This window comes from Macrotis lagotis, chromosome 2 (genome assembly GCF_037893015.1).
Source record: "Macrotis lagotis isolate mMagLag1 chromosome 2, bilby.v1.9.chrom.fasta, whole genome shotgun sequence".
Classification (NCBI taxonomy): Eukaryota; Metazoa; Chordata; class Mammalia; order Peramelemorphia; family Peramelidae; genus Macrotis; species Macrotis lagotis.
This window is the reverse complement of record NC_133659.1, coordinates 222,759,758-222,775,039: the sequence shown is the minus strand read 5'-3', so window position 1 is coordinate 222,775,039 and position 15,282 is coordinate 222,759,758. Positions and strand designations below refer to the sequence as shown.

Genomic DNA, 15,282 nt, shown 5'->3' with positions numbered 1-15,282 from the left:
TAGCTGTGTTTTTCTTCCATTTCTTCTATTTGTCTTAAGGAGCTCATGTTAACCAGATCCCCCATGGTGACAAGGCAGAAGAATCTTTTGCTACAGAACAAATTGTTTGCACTTAATCGAAAACTATAAAAAATAAGATTTGATTAAGTACCCAGTTATGAGGACCGTCACTGGGTTCTGTGTAAAACAGCATTAAAACAATTATCCTAGGGGCGACTAGGTGGCACAGTGGATAGAGCACTGGCCTTGGAGTCAGGAGTACCTGGGTTCAAATCCAACCTCAGACACTTAATAATTACCTAGCCGTGTGGCCTTGGGCAAGCCACTTAAACCCATTGCCTTGAAAAAAAATCTAAAAAAAACCCAATTATCCTGGCTTTGTCATCTTGTCATTCTTCTGATCTTTCAGCCTTTGAAATCCCTTCTCCTTGCTCACTATTCCTTGTCAATCAGGAATCTAGGAAAGCGGGGCTTTCTTTTTAGGTTTAGTGGGATTTAAAAGCAAACTTAAAAATGTTGGAAAGATAATTAATTTTTCAATTGAGAAAAGACTTATACCCAGATTTTAGTCATGGATCATAGATTTAGAGTAGGAAGGGATCTTAGGCACCATCTTACCTTCATTTTACCATCATGGAAGGTGAGACTTAGAAAGGCACAATGATTACTCAAGATCGATCAACCTATATCAATCAAACTTGATGGGAATGATTTTCAGCAGAATAGTAATGCACAGCTGGTTAGACCAAACTGTTATTTAAAGCATTATGCATTAAATACATTGGCAAGTATCATTATTAAGTGCCAGTTATATATTTAATGTACTTTTTTAAGATCAGAAAGAATTAAAAAATGAGAAATAATTTAATATGATGTAGAAGAAATATACCTCTAAGAAGGTACCTGGATTCCCATAGACTTCCTTGCTAGTTGTTATGTTCCTGATCTTCTGAAGAGTACTTGAAAGAAACTTTCTCTGCCTTCTCCTATACTCATAACACACAACAGGAAACAACATTCAAGTTTTCATTTTAATAGTTCTGGGCTTGGACCATGTCCTCAAAATGAAAGGAAGCCTAATGTTTGGAATGTCATTACTATGTGTTGCTGGAATGTCAACAGATTGATGTTGAAATGAAACCAGAAATCAAGTGTTGAATACTACTTCTGTATACAAGGGAAAAGCAAATGGGATATGTTACAGAATGACTTTAATGGTGCCAGGGTGATTGCCAAAAGTCATGACCTGAGTTTTGTATTGCTTTTTTCCAAGGAAATGACAAGCTCTCATTTTGTTTTCTCTTAGGTGTGACATTTGCTGCCAAAGGTTATTTTGATGCCCTGGTAAAAATGGGAGAGTTGGCCAGTGAAAGTCAAGGCTCAAAAGAACTTGGTAAGATATGCAACTGTAGAGGAAAAAAGAACAATTCTGGAGCTTTTGGAATGTCCAGAGGTTGGGGTGGGGTTGGAAAGTGAACTTCTAGAACATACTTTTATTGGTTTTATGTCACAGGTTTAGTCTACTTTTAAACAGAAATCAAGGGAAAATTTTATGCCAGAATTTAAGCTTTTAATATAAGCTTGCATTTTTGTGATTCTTCTAAAATCCAGGCACAAACTGCATTATTGCTCTTGGGGGTGTCCCTTTTACCCTAATAATAGAATATGTTACTGTCATCACTAACTTACTAATATGTAAGCAAGAAGGGGAACTCCAAGAAACTGAATCAATGGCTATGGTTGAATGTGACCGAGGTGTGGAGATTGGTCTTTTGCCAAATGACAATTTAACAGTTGGCAGAGAGACCAGATTGATGTTCCCCCCCCTCATGTCTTAAATAGCATGTGCCCCCCCCCCCCCCAATTTGGTAGTCTATTGACAAACTTGTATTCACTAGGTTAATGACATTTAGAACTCTGGATCAAACCATTTAATAAGAAAATTCTGTGACCACAATATTACCTTTGTAATAAGTTTGACCTCTTACTAGTGAAGACATTTAGGATTAAAAGTTGCTGATTGTTGCATTAAAAGCAATAGAAACTAGGTCCCTGCCTTCTGGGAGCTTCCACTCCTTTCAAGCAATAGTTATCCCCCAAAAATCATAGGACGAATAAACTTTGGTTTCTTGGAAGCAGCTATAAAGGGACCTGACCTGTAATGACTTGATCCCTTGAAAGAAATAAGACAGGTTAGCTTAATTAATTAGACTTACCAGTTTATGTTTATACAGGTGTTTGAATATCAGCTCTGGGTTATGACTGTCTCAATATTTATTGTTAAATTCACACATGTGGCCACATTGAATGTACTTTCAGATCTTTTCTCCTTTCAGTCCTTCAATAAGTTTTCATTAGTAATTCTAATAGCAGTACAAACATGTCACAGAATGTTAGAACTGGAACAGATTTTCATAATCAACTTGTCCAGTTTCTACTTTTATATGCACAAAGAAATAAACTAAAACCCAGAATGAGTAATAATAACTACTGCATTTATATAATACTTTACATAATTCTATCATTATACAGTACTATGAGATCGAGGAATTGTTAATCCCATTTAACTCATACAGTTTTAGCCAGTGACCATACTGGAGTTAGAGCCTAGATCTCAATTTCCCTTCTCATGTTCTTTCTACACCACAGGCATACCTTGGAGGTATGACAGGCTTTTTTTCCAGACCACCCCAATAAAGCAAATTTCCCAATAAAATGAGCTACAAAACTTTTGATTTCCCAGTGCATGCAAAAGTTATGTTTACACAATACCATACTCTATTAAGTATGCAGTGGTATTATGTCAAAAATGTACTTACTTTACTTTAAAAAATGCTAATCATCATTTGAGCCTTCACAAAATTGTAATCTTTTTGCCAGTGGAGTGTCTTGTCTTGATGTTGATGGCTGCTGGTTGATTAGGTTTTGGTTGCTGAAGGAGTGGAAGTGATAGTTTGTTAAAATAAGACAACAATGAAGTTGATTGCATTGATGTTTCCTTTCACTGGATCAATTATAGTTCCTTACAGAGTTATTAACTGGCCTACTTTGAATATTGTTGCATCTCAGGGAACCTGAGAAAATGTAAAAACATAAGGGAATAGCTAGTCATTAGAGTGATCAGAGCACACACAACTTTTGTCTAGTGTTTGCTGTCTTATATGGATGCAGTTCATAGTTTCTCAGAACAATGGCAATAGTAGCATCTAATTACTGATTACTGATCATAGATCACCATAATATCTACAATAATAATGAAAAAGTTTGAAATACCTTGAGAATTACCAAAATGTGACACATGCTGTAGGGAAAATTGTATCAATGGACTTGCCCAATACAGGGTTGCCACAAACCTTTAATTTGTAAAAAATGCAATATCTGTAAAGGTAATAATACAATAATATTAGGTATTCCTTTATACCTTCCTCCTTTATATGAATTAGAGTTTCCTTCTGTATGGTTTTTTTTAAGAGGGCATTAGAGAATTGAAGTGGTTCGGAGAAAGTGACTCTTCTATTTCCTGGTCATTTTCCTTGAAATTCTTCTGAGATTTCAGTGATGATTTGCAGAATATATCCTCAAAATAATTTTTGTGACAAAACTGAGAGAGATGTGCTTATGCATAGATGGCTTGAAATGGTTTGCGAAAGGAGACAATTTCACTATGATATCTTGAGATATTCTGAAAAGGAATTCTGGTTTCAGGAATCCTTTTAAGGAGTCTCTGTCTTTCCTTATCTGAATATGGTTTGAGATGTTTAGATGCTGATGAAAGTCATAATTCTTAATTATAGAACTCATTATTTATAAAAAGTTACATTAGAATGAACAGATTTTAGGCTAAAGCTTCAAATACTCATTTCCTTGGTTAACCTCCAGCAATGAACTTGTCCTACCAGGTGTTGTTTTATGAAAACCAGAACTCTCGGGGCATCTAGGTGGTACAGTTGGATAGAGCACCAGCCCTGGAGTCAGGAGTACCTGAGTTCAAATCCGGCCTCAACACTTAATAATTACCTAGCTGTGTGGTCTTGGGCAAGCCACTTAACCCCATTTGCCTTGCAAAAACCTAAAAAAAAAACCCCAGAACTCTCAGCTGAATTTTCCACTGATTCATTGTAGGAAAGTCAGATTCTGGGCGTGTTTGTGTGTGTGTGTGTGTGTGTGTGTGTGTTTCTGCTTCCTTATCTATGAAATGGAAGTTTTCTTCATATTACTACTATTTTCTTGACATTACTATTTTGTTTTAATTTTTTGCAAGGCATTGGGGTTAAATGATTTGCCCAAGATCACACAGCTAGGTAATTATTAAGTGTCTGAGGCCGGATTTGAACTCAGATTCTCCAGACTCCAGGGCGAGTGCTCTATCCACTGCACCACCTAGCTGCCCCTTGATATTACTATTGATTTATTGGTCAAATTTATTTATTGGCCCTATGTAGGGCCAAATAAGTAGAAATCCTATGCACAATGTGATTTTCTAGATAGACAAAGAATGGCAATGCCTAAATGAAAGATGGGGTTCAAAGTGATACCAATTTTGGAGCATGTGTCAATTATATTGAAATCATAGAATTTATTTTTATTAATGATTTTATTTGTTTTACAATTTTTTGCCCCATCTTACTTCCTTCCCCCCACCCCCACCCCCCACAGAAAGCAATTTGTTGGACTTTACTTTGTTTCCATGTTGTACATTGATCCAAATTGAGTGTGAGGAGCGAAAAATCATATCCTTAAGGAAGAAACAAAAATTATAAGAGATAACAAGATCAGACAATAAGATAATCTGTTTTTCCCCCCTAAATTAAAGGGAATAGTCCTTGAACTTTGTTCAAACTACAGCTCTTTATCTGGATACAGATGGTATTCTCCTTTGCAAACAGTCCAAAATTGTCCCTGATTGTTGCACTGATGGAATGAGCAAGTCCATCAAGGTTGATCATCACCCCCATGTTGCTGTTAGGGTGTACAGTGTTTTTCTGGTTATGCTTATCTCACCCAGCATCAGTTCATCCAAATCCCTCCAGGCTTCCCTGAATTCCCATCCCTCTTGGTTTCTAATAGAACAATAGTGTTCCATGACATACATATACCACAGTTTGCTAAGCCATTCCCCAATTGAAGGACGTTTACTTGGAAATCATAAAATTTAGATGAATAAGATGTTCTGTATAGCATCTAGTTCACCTTCACTTACTGAATACAAAGTCAATAAAATGCCAAGATCATATAGATAAAAAAATGATAGTCATAATTTATCTCAGGTCCTCTTACTCTAATTAGTATCCTTCCCACCACATTATGCTGTTCCTTCCTCAGTGCTGTCCATTGTTGGTGAAGTCAGAATGATTAAGGATAGGCTTTCTAGAAATAACTTGTTAGTTTGGTCTCTGGGTGAGTTAGGGAGTCAGTTTACTCCTGGCTTGGTAGCAGAGTCAATTTCAGTTAACTGTGATATCAAAAATCATGATACTTGAATTTCTAAGATTCTCTGCATTTTCTTTGCTAGTATGGTCACTATGTTTTTGCCTCTAATTTGATTTATATTCCTGGTTCTGAGTCACCTGATCGTTATGTTTTTTAGGACAGTTCTGGGATCAGGGTGGTGGTGGTGGTGGTTAGGAGACTTTTTTTTTGCTGTGGTATTGACTCTGGTGATACTTCAAGGCATTCCATCATATAGTTTTGAGTATTAGCATGATACTCCCATAATGGCTTTCAGAAAGCTGTTAATATTACTTGGTAAATCTGCACTCACAGTAAGAACTCAATTATATAAATGCTGGATAGGGGTATTATCACTGCTAAGGGAACTGTCAGCTCATGTATGTGCTCTTCTCCTTTTTCTTCTCTCCCTTTTTTGGATAAAGAATTAGGAGAATAATATTTTTTGGCTTGGGGGTGCTGAAATTTCAGTCCTTATTTAGAGCCTTCTGGTCATTATCATTATTTATTGGAGCTAAATTGATTTGGCATTTATATTGGATTATAATCAGACTCCAATTCACCTTTTCACACTTGTTTCATGTTACTCCCCTTCAAGTACTGGTACTGCATCCAGAGTGGACTAATAGTTGTTCCCTAATCTTGTCTTTCCCTATCCTAAGTATTGGTACATCTTGTCCTGTCCTAGGAACAGACTCCCTTCCATGTACTAATCTTTTAAATTGTTCCCTGCCCCAAAAGCCCATTTTAGGTACTATCTATGCCATAAGGTTTCCCTGTACCTTTCCTGTCAGTTAGAAATAGTTCTTTCTTCTGGAAATCTCTCATGACTCTCTGATTTCTTATAAACTTAAAATTATAATTTTTATTATGTTTATCTGGGTATATTACTCATTGTACATTACTCTTTTTTTTTTTACTTCAAAACATCCATAGGGGCAGCTAGGTGGCACAGTGGATAGAGCACTGGCCCCTGGAGTCAGGAGTACCTTGAGTTCAAATCTGGCCTCAGACACTTAATAATTACTTAATTGTGTGGCCTTGGGCAAGCCACTTGACCCCATTGCCTTGCAAAAACTAAAAAACAAAACAAAAAAAAACATCCATGGTTTTATTGCTATGGCTATTCTTTTTTTCAAAAATTATTTTATTTATTTATTTTCCCTACTGTATGAAATGGTAATTTTCAGCAATCATGTCTTTACTAGGTTTTGAGTTTTACATTTTTTCCTTCCCTGCACCCCTGACCAAAAGCTATCTAATATAGGTTATACAGTGTAACTATGCTAAACTTAGATCCATATTAATCATGTTGTGAAAGAAGAATAAAATTGAAATGGGAAAAAGTATTATAATACCTATGAAAACTTTTAAAAATTGAAAATATTAAGCTTTGGTCTGCATTTAAATTCCATAGCTCCTTCTCTGGAGATGCATAGTATTTTCCATCACAAGTCTTTTAGAATTGTCTTTCATTATTGGGCTCCTGAAATGGTCATAGTTGATCATCACTTAAAGATGCTGTTAGTGTATACAATGGTCTTCTGGTTCTGCTCACTCCACTCAGCATCATTTCATTCAAGTCTTTTCCAGGCTGTTATGAAGTTCTGTCCCTCATGATTTCTTATAGAGCAAAAGTATTCCATTACATTCATAATCCACAGTTTGTTCAGCCATTCCCTAATTGATGGGCATCTCCTCAATTTCCAATTATTTGCTACTTCAAAAGTGGAACATTAATCTTAATTGATTATAAACTCTTTGAAGGCAGGCAATGTGTCTGATTTAACCTTCTCTATATCACCTATATTTCTTCCTATTTCTCCCCTCTTACACCCCAAACCCTCTCTACTCCCAGTCTGTAAAACTTAGTTGGAGCATAATAAATGTTCATTGAAGGACCGGAAGCCAATCTCTAGAGATTGGCCATTGCAGACACATCCCTGAGGTGTGAAGTTGCTTAAGTTATGGCAAACTGGATGCTTCAGTAGTTGTTTACTTTTTACTTCTTAGGATATAGCACTAGACTGTACTCTAGTCCTCTTTGTCTTCAGGACAGATATGAATTGAACTTTAGCTGAAGTGCTTCTGTGTCATCTAGAGGAAAAACAGTTTTGTTCCAAGTTCTTCAGTCCTAATGGGATTGTTCTTACTCTTTGATAATTTTATCCAGATTACTTAGATATGACTGTCTTAGATTCTTTGAATAATAAAGTCCTGGGTTTTTTAACCTCTGTTTTTACCAAACGTGTAATGACTTGCTGAGAAAAATAAAGTTCTTTGGTTACCCTGTATAGGAATTCACCTTGATGAGATCTCTTGACTTTTGCAGTATGATGATCAGGAAAGATGCTTTGAACTGCTCATAATGCTGCTTTGATCTTTATGGGAGAGAAACCTTCTTTCTCTTGGAGATTTTGCTCTTGAAAATCCCCTTACAATCATGCAGGCTTCAGATGTGTGCATTTCAATGGTGCCCCAGCCTTTTTCAAGACTGTGTTGAGGTTCATCTGGCAAATTCTCTTTCTCTCCCTTTTCTCAATATCATGATTCCCCCCCCTTGGAGGTTAAATTTCCTATCAGTTCTTCCTCACAGAACTCACTCCTTCCCAGATACCTTGCATTTTATTTATTAGGTTAGGATTGTAGAAGACTTGCTTTTCCTTCCATAGGTTTGGTGAGCAGCTCCAGTGATGATTTTGGGAAATTTTCCTCTGTGCTGTTCTTTTACATTTTCAGTTGCTAAAACCCTTATGTCCTGAAGATAGAAGAGGAAATTTGTCCCAAATCTCATTCCTCAATCATTTTTGGTAACCTCCAAAGGTAAAAAAGTTTTTGTAGGTATAATGTTGCTATTTACCTGTACAATAATCTGTGACTTCATCAAGGTACATTTTCTCTCAGTTTAGAGAAAACAGCAGGTGGTACAGTGGTTTGCCATTTATTTAATTTACTTAATTTATATTTGCCTTTAAGTTTGAACCACAGAATGAGGATATGAATTGCTCTCCTCTTTTCCTTTTTGAAAGAGACAGAGAGACAAAGACAGAGACAGAGCTAGTTGTGTAATGAAAAGAGGAAATACCTCTGTTATTTACTAGCTTTGTGACCTTAAACTTTCTGATGGTCCTCAATTGTGAGGATTAAATTGAAATATACATATTATAGCTATTTTTGAAGAATAAGATTTTCTTAGAAACCATCTCCTTTCTGTCCATATTTTATATAAGTTTATAAAGTTTCACAGAACCTATTTCACAGACCAACTCATTTGAACCTAGCAATAACCTTATGAATAAGGTCTTATAGGCATTATTCCCATTTCTTTATTTTTATTTTTATATACTAATGATTTTTTATATATTACTAAAATATTCTTGTTTAAGAGTAAACATAATACCCCCTCCCCCCCCAAAAATATAGACCCTCATGAGAAATAAAGAGAAAAAAATGTGCTTCAGTCTGTGTTTCAACACCACCAGCTCTGTCTCAGGTGGATCATATTCTTTATGATAAGTCTATCACAAAAGCTACTTTGATACTTTTCTACCATTGCCATTGCTGATTGTAACTCCCTTCATCCCATACCTCCCCACTACCATATACTATATTTTCTCCCTCCTTTCACTCTGTCCCCTCTTTTAAAATGTGCTGTAGGGTAGCTGAGTGGCACAGTGGATTGATCACTGGCCCTGGGGCCAAGAGGCCCCAAGCCCACATACCACCCCTAAGACCCAGCAACCACCAGGCCCCGTGGTCCTGGACAGGCCACCTAATCCTAGCTCCTTGCAAGAAGTAAAAAAGAAAATGTGTTATATTTGACCACTCTCCTCCACAATCCACCCTCTCTTCCCTCTTCCCCCTGTCCCCCTTCTCTCCTTTTTACTCTAGATGTCTATACTCCTTTGAGTATATATATGCTGTTTCCTCTCTGAATCACCTCTGATGAGAGTGCAGGTTTCCTCATTCCCCCTCACCTTCCTCCCTTCCATATCATTAGAATAGCTCATTGCAATAAAAAAAATCTTATTATATAAAATATCTTAGCCTATTCCACCTCTCCTTTCTCTTACTCCTAGTACATTTCCCTTTTAGCCATTGACTTCATTTTTACAATATATTATATCTTCAAATTGAGCTGTCTCCTGTGCTTCATCTATATAAACTTCTTCTACCTGCTCTATTAAATGAGAAGTTTTATATGATAATTATCAGTATCATTCTTCTATGCAGGAATACATGCAGTTCATCATCATTAAGTCCCTCATATTTTACCTTTCTCCTCCACCCTCTATGTTTCACCTGAGTCCTGTATTTGAAGGTCAAACTTTCTGTTTAGCTGTGGTTGTTTCAATAGGAACAATTGAAATTCCCTTAGTTCATTGAAAGTCCATCTTTTCCCCTGGAAGAGGATGTTTAGTTTGTCTGGGTAGTTGATTCTAGGTTGCATTTCAAGTTCTTTTGCCTTCCAGAATATTATATTCCAAGCCCTACAAGCCCTTAATGTAGTTGCTGCTAAGTTCTGTGTGATCCTGACTGCATCAACACGATATTTGAATTGTGTTCTTCTGGCTGCTTGTAATATTTTCTCTTTGACTTGAGAGTTCTGAAACTTGACTATATTATTCCTGGGGGTTGGGTTTTTTTTTTTTTTGTATATCTTTCTGGGGGAGGTTGGTGGATTCTATCAATTTCTATTTTTGCCTTCTGCTTCTAGGATATCTGGGCAATTTTCCTGTAAGAATTCTTTAAAAATGAGGTCAAGGCTCTTTTCCTGATCATGAATTTCAGGTATCCCAATAATTTTTAAATTATCTTTCCTGAATTTGTTTTCCAGATCAGTCATTTTTTTCAATGAGATGCTTCACATTTTCTTCTAATTTTTCATTCTTTTGGTATTGAATTATTGTGTCTTGACTTCTCATAAAGTCATCAGCTTCCTTTAGCTCCATTCTACATCTGAAGGATTTATTTTCTTGATAGAGCTTTCTTATTTCTTTTTCCATATGGCCAATTCTGCTTTTTAAAGCATTCTTCTCCTCAATAACTTTTTGAACTTTTATCCATTTGACCTATTCTGGTTTTTAACATATTATTTTTTTTAGCATTTTTTTGGACTTCCTTGACTAAGATGCTGATTTCTTTTTCATGTTTTTCCTGCATCTCTCTCATGTCTTTTCCTAATTCCTCCTATCTCCCTTACTTGATTTTCAAAATCTTTTTTTTGAGCTCTGTCATAGCCTGAGCCCAATTTCTTGGAGTCGTTAGATGCAGGAACTTGTACTTCCTCATCTTCAGATTGAGTATTTTGATCCTTCTTGGAGTCAAAGGCAGTGTATTTCTCAATGGTGTTCCTCCTTTTTCTCTGTTTACTCATTTCTCCAGCCTGTGCCTGGTTTTGGGGTGCTTCCTGAGCTTTTGAGTATTATTGGGACACCCCCCAACAAGGATCTCAGTGTGTGAAGCTCTGACTTCCCTCCTAGTCTGTGAATGACTACAAGCACACCCCTCTGCCACAGGGCTGAGGTGGGGGAGGGGCTGTTCTATGGGAGTCTAGACTGTGATCAGGATCTGAATGTGATCAGAGCCCCAGAGTCCTGTTCCAGGTACAGAGACAGACCTTGGAAGTCTCTCTTCACTTCCCTACCTTTGGTGGGCTGAGCACTCCAGGCCTGGTTGTCTGGGGGCTTTGCTTGCTAGCTCCACACCTGCTTCCTGGATCTGGGCTGCTGGCTGCTGCTGAGCTGACCACGCTGACTGCCACAACTGCCCTGAGGGATGGGTTTCACATGCTTGCTCTGGCAGAGGTCCCCTCCGCTGATCTTCCAATTTGTGCCAGGTGCTCCCTTTGGTGTAGGTCAGGAAACTGCCTCTGCTGCCATGAGTCACAGCTTCCAGGCACCCTGGGGCTGCCTTTGGGAGGCTGAAGTTTCTCTCTGGTGGGTTGCCCCTCTAACCCCATGGAGTGGAGCCTTTCCACTATTTTCCAGGTTACCTTGGTCTGGAGAATTGCCTCACTGGATCTTTCTGTGGATTCTGTCCCTTGAAAATTTAATTAAGAGTCATAATTTTAAGATTTTTGAAATATTATGGTGAGAACACCTAGGAGAGGCTCTTCTCCTGTTGCCATCTTGGCTCTGCCCCTCCATTATTCCCATTTCAAAGATGAAGAACCTTTGTCTTAGATTACGTGATTGATAAATGGTTCCACAGTTAATAAATATCAGAGATAGAGTTCAAGGAAAGATCTTCCTAACTGTAGTCTCAAACTTTATCTAGTATGCCATGCTTCCTCCTCAGTATTATTATTATTAATAATGCCTAAGATTATCTTTCTTTAGTCTCTGCATTGTAGGCATCTGACATTGACATATTGCATTCTATCATCTCCCTCTCTTATCTTTTTTAGTTGCATTTCCTTTTTCCCCTTCTTTTTTTTTTGTTTTTCTTCCTTAATTATGCTTTTCATCATTTTTTTTTTTTGGTTTTCACTTAGCTTCACTTGTGTCATTCAGGTTGAAAAAGTTTGTTGATAAACCAAGAATACTAAGTACCATTAGAACCTGCAGCCAGCATAGTAATCAAGTTTTATAACCAGAGCTTCCATTCGTGCCAGAGAGGGAGAAGCAACTTAAACAGAATTGTGCCACTTCCTCTCTTTGTCTATTTGATCTGACACTTCCTGGAATGCAAAATGATTCCCATTTTTAGATATGATTTTAGAATTTTCTTTTTGAATGTGGCTCAGCATTATATTATTACCTCATGGTTAACAGATCTTTAGATCCACCCATCCTTAGAATCTTAGCTGAGTGATTTAAACAAGAAAGAGAAGCGGCTGCCTATTTACTCTTTCCCCCATTTTTGTGGGACTTTTTGGAATTCCTAACTGATTTCCTACAACTGCTTTGATGTTTTGACAGGACAATGATACTGGGGCCATTAGGAAAATGACTTTATTTGGGTCAGCCTGGCCTCAGATAAAGTCGCTTCTCACAAATTACTTTTATATACCCCATAAATATTTCTGAGGTCCCATTGATAAAAAATAGCTCCATATGGACCTCTGACATTTCCTTCTTTATTTGTTTATTAATGTTTTCCTAGAAAAATTCAGATTTTGTGGATCTCCTAGTGTTAATGAGTGTATTTAGAGTATACTAGACCCTCAATCATTCATTTCTCCTCCTTTGTCAAGAAGTTCATCATTGCTCTTGTAATCTTTCTCTTCTCAAAGTATTAGTAAGCACTCCTACTTCCTCATCTTCTTTAAATCTAATGACTTTTTTTACCTTAACATTACCTCCTTGATTAGAAATTGATTTGATTATCTGACTATAACTCCTATTATTTCATCTCTCTATGCCTCAATTCTCAAACTTATTTTTTATCCTCATTTAGGCCTCTAGTGCCCAAGTTCTTTAGCAAGACTAAACAGTTTGACTTTCTTTCTTCTATTTCTAGTTTTGACCCTGTATTTAACCATTTTAACTGTCCTCTGCTCTTGAATCCCTCAATCTCTTGTCCTATCATTGCTTATTTCCTGCCAAACCTCAGCCAGGGATTACTGCCACCATCTGTGTCCTCTGATACTACTCACAGACTATTGAACATAGTTGGAAGAAATCACACAACCAAGCTGACTGGGTACATTATAAATTCTTGTTATCCAACTTCAACTGCACCTGCACTGAAGCAAATCAGTTCTGTTATTCCTCCCTAATTTATTCTTTATCTCATTCCCTACACAAGTCATTCCAGAAGTTTTCTTCCTTCTTCAGTCTTCCCACATCTTTCTTATTCCCTTCACAGATGAGGAGTCTTGTATTTGAGAGAAAACTGAGCCAATCGGTCAATAAGCCTTTCTTTAATACTTATTGGTGCCAGATACTGTATTAAGTTCTAGGGAGAAAGGCAAAACCAGAATCCTTGCCTTCAAGGAACTTTCATTTAAATTAATACATTGGGAAATAATATTAAATAAATAGGAACATATAAAATATATAAAGAATAGATTATCAAGATAATCCAAAAAGGGTGGCAATAGCTATCTGGAGAGACACAGAAAGGCCTCCTGTACAAGGTTGTCTTTGAGGTGCATTTTGAAGGAACTTAGAGAAAACAAGAGAGGTAGAGGTGAGAGGGAAGAGGAGAGGGGGAAACCAAGAGAAGTGGAGGTGAGAAGAGCAAAAAGTAATACCAAATTGGGGAAGACAGCAAATATAAAGGCATGGAGACAGTAGATGGGATGTTATAGCTGAGGAACAGTAGGCCATTACAGCTGATATACAGAGGGGAATAATGTATGAGAAAACAAGAAAGGAAAGAAGAATTAGATTATGAAGAACTTTAAAACTCTTAAAGAAGACTTATACTTGATCTTGGAGGAAATAGGGAACCATCAAAGCTCATTGAGCAGGGGAGTGACATGATCAAACTTTTTAGGAAATCACTTTTTTTTTAAGGTTTTTGCAAGGCAATGGGGATAAGTGGCTTGCCCAAGGCCACCTAGCTAGGTAATTATTAAGTGTCCGAGGCTGGATTTGAACTCAGGTACTCCTGACTCCAGGGCCAGTGCTCTATCCACTGCGCCACCTAGCTGCCCAGGAAATCACTTTTTGAGGAAGAGAAATGGATGCTCAATTCTGCTCCTCCACTAAATTGAATACTTTATAACTTCAATCCGATCTCCTCTCTTTCTGTCTTTCTCTTTTTTGTTCTATTTCTCTCTGTCTCTGACTTCTTTTGACTTTCTCTGACTTTGGTATTCTTTCTGTTTCTTTTATTATTTGAAAACTTTCACTCTAGCATTCCCTTAAGTTATCATCCTTCTCTCTTAACTATCTTAACCAGACTCCTAGCAAATTGCACATACTCCTTCACATCCTCTTCCCTCCTCAATCTTTTGCAATCTGACTTTCAACCACATTGTTTGTTTTGTTTTTTGTTTTGTTCTTCATTCTTGAAGAAGGCCATTATATTAAGGAGGTAATGCTACAACAAGCACATGAATTGGATTTGAGTAAGGGTACTAAGCGAATTCTCCAGCTTCACTTTCTCCTCTAGAGACATTCAGTGGCCAGATATGAATCAGGATGACTGGAGATGGCCCTGGATACAAGGCAGTCAGGGTTAAGTGATTTGTCCAGGGTCACACAGTTACTAATTCTCCTGACTCCATCTAATTGCCCATCCAATGATAACATTCAACTGAGCTTCACTACTTTTTTTCAAAGTTGTCAGTGATCTTTTCAATATTAAGTCTGATTGTCTTTTCAAGCCTCATCCTTTTTGATCTTTGTGCTTCATGGGATAGTATTAAGCATCCTTTCCTTTTTCTGGGTTTTATGATACTAATCTCTTCTAGTTTTTATCTTCTCTATCTATTCTTTCATCTCCTTTCCTGACTCATCATTTTCTCTCTTTATTCACTCTGTGAATATGTATAAATATATGTGTATTTATCTATCTATCTATCTATCTATCTATATAAATTCTCTCTTTATTCACTGCTGAGAACTAAACAGTTCTCAATGGGTTTAATTACCATCTCTATGTTGATGACTTTTCAGCTCAATATATCAAGCCTTAGTTTCTCCCCTGAGCTTCAGACCCATAGTATTAATTCCCTGTTGACCGGTTCAAACTGGATGATCTGGAACCATATTAAACTCACTGGATCCAAACCGGAACTAATCTTTCCCCTTATACCTTCCCCATTTCCCAGTGTGCCTTATTACCATTGTCAGGTCCACTCAAGTCTCCAAAGTCCATATCTTTAGCATTCTTTTCAGCTTCTTACCCTCCTTCACCCCTTTATACCTAGTTAGCTGC

The 15,282-nt window shown here is 37.2% G+C and overlaps 1 protein-coding gene across 6 annotated transcripts in view; it reads left to right on the top strand.

Moving 5' to 3' along the window:
• The window catches only part of BAIAP2 (BAR/IMD domain containing adaptor protein 2), a 175,709-nt gene that overhangs the window by 41,001 nt on the left and 119,426 nt on the right, over positions 1–15,282 (top strand). For all 6 annotated transcript variants that reach the window (XM_074224949.1, XM_074224951.1, XM_074224954.1 and 3 more), the window contains exon 3: positions 1,307–1,393. In XM_074224949.1, the coding sequence (XP_074081050.1) occupies positions 1,307–1,393 (87 nt within the window). The remainder of the gene's footprint in view (positions 1–1,306; positions 1,394–15,282) is intronic.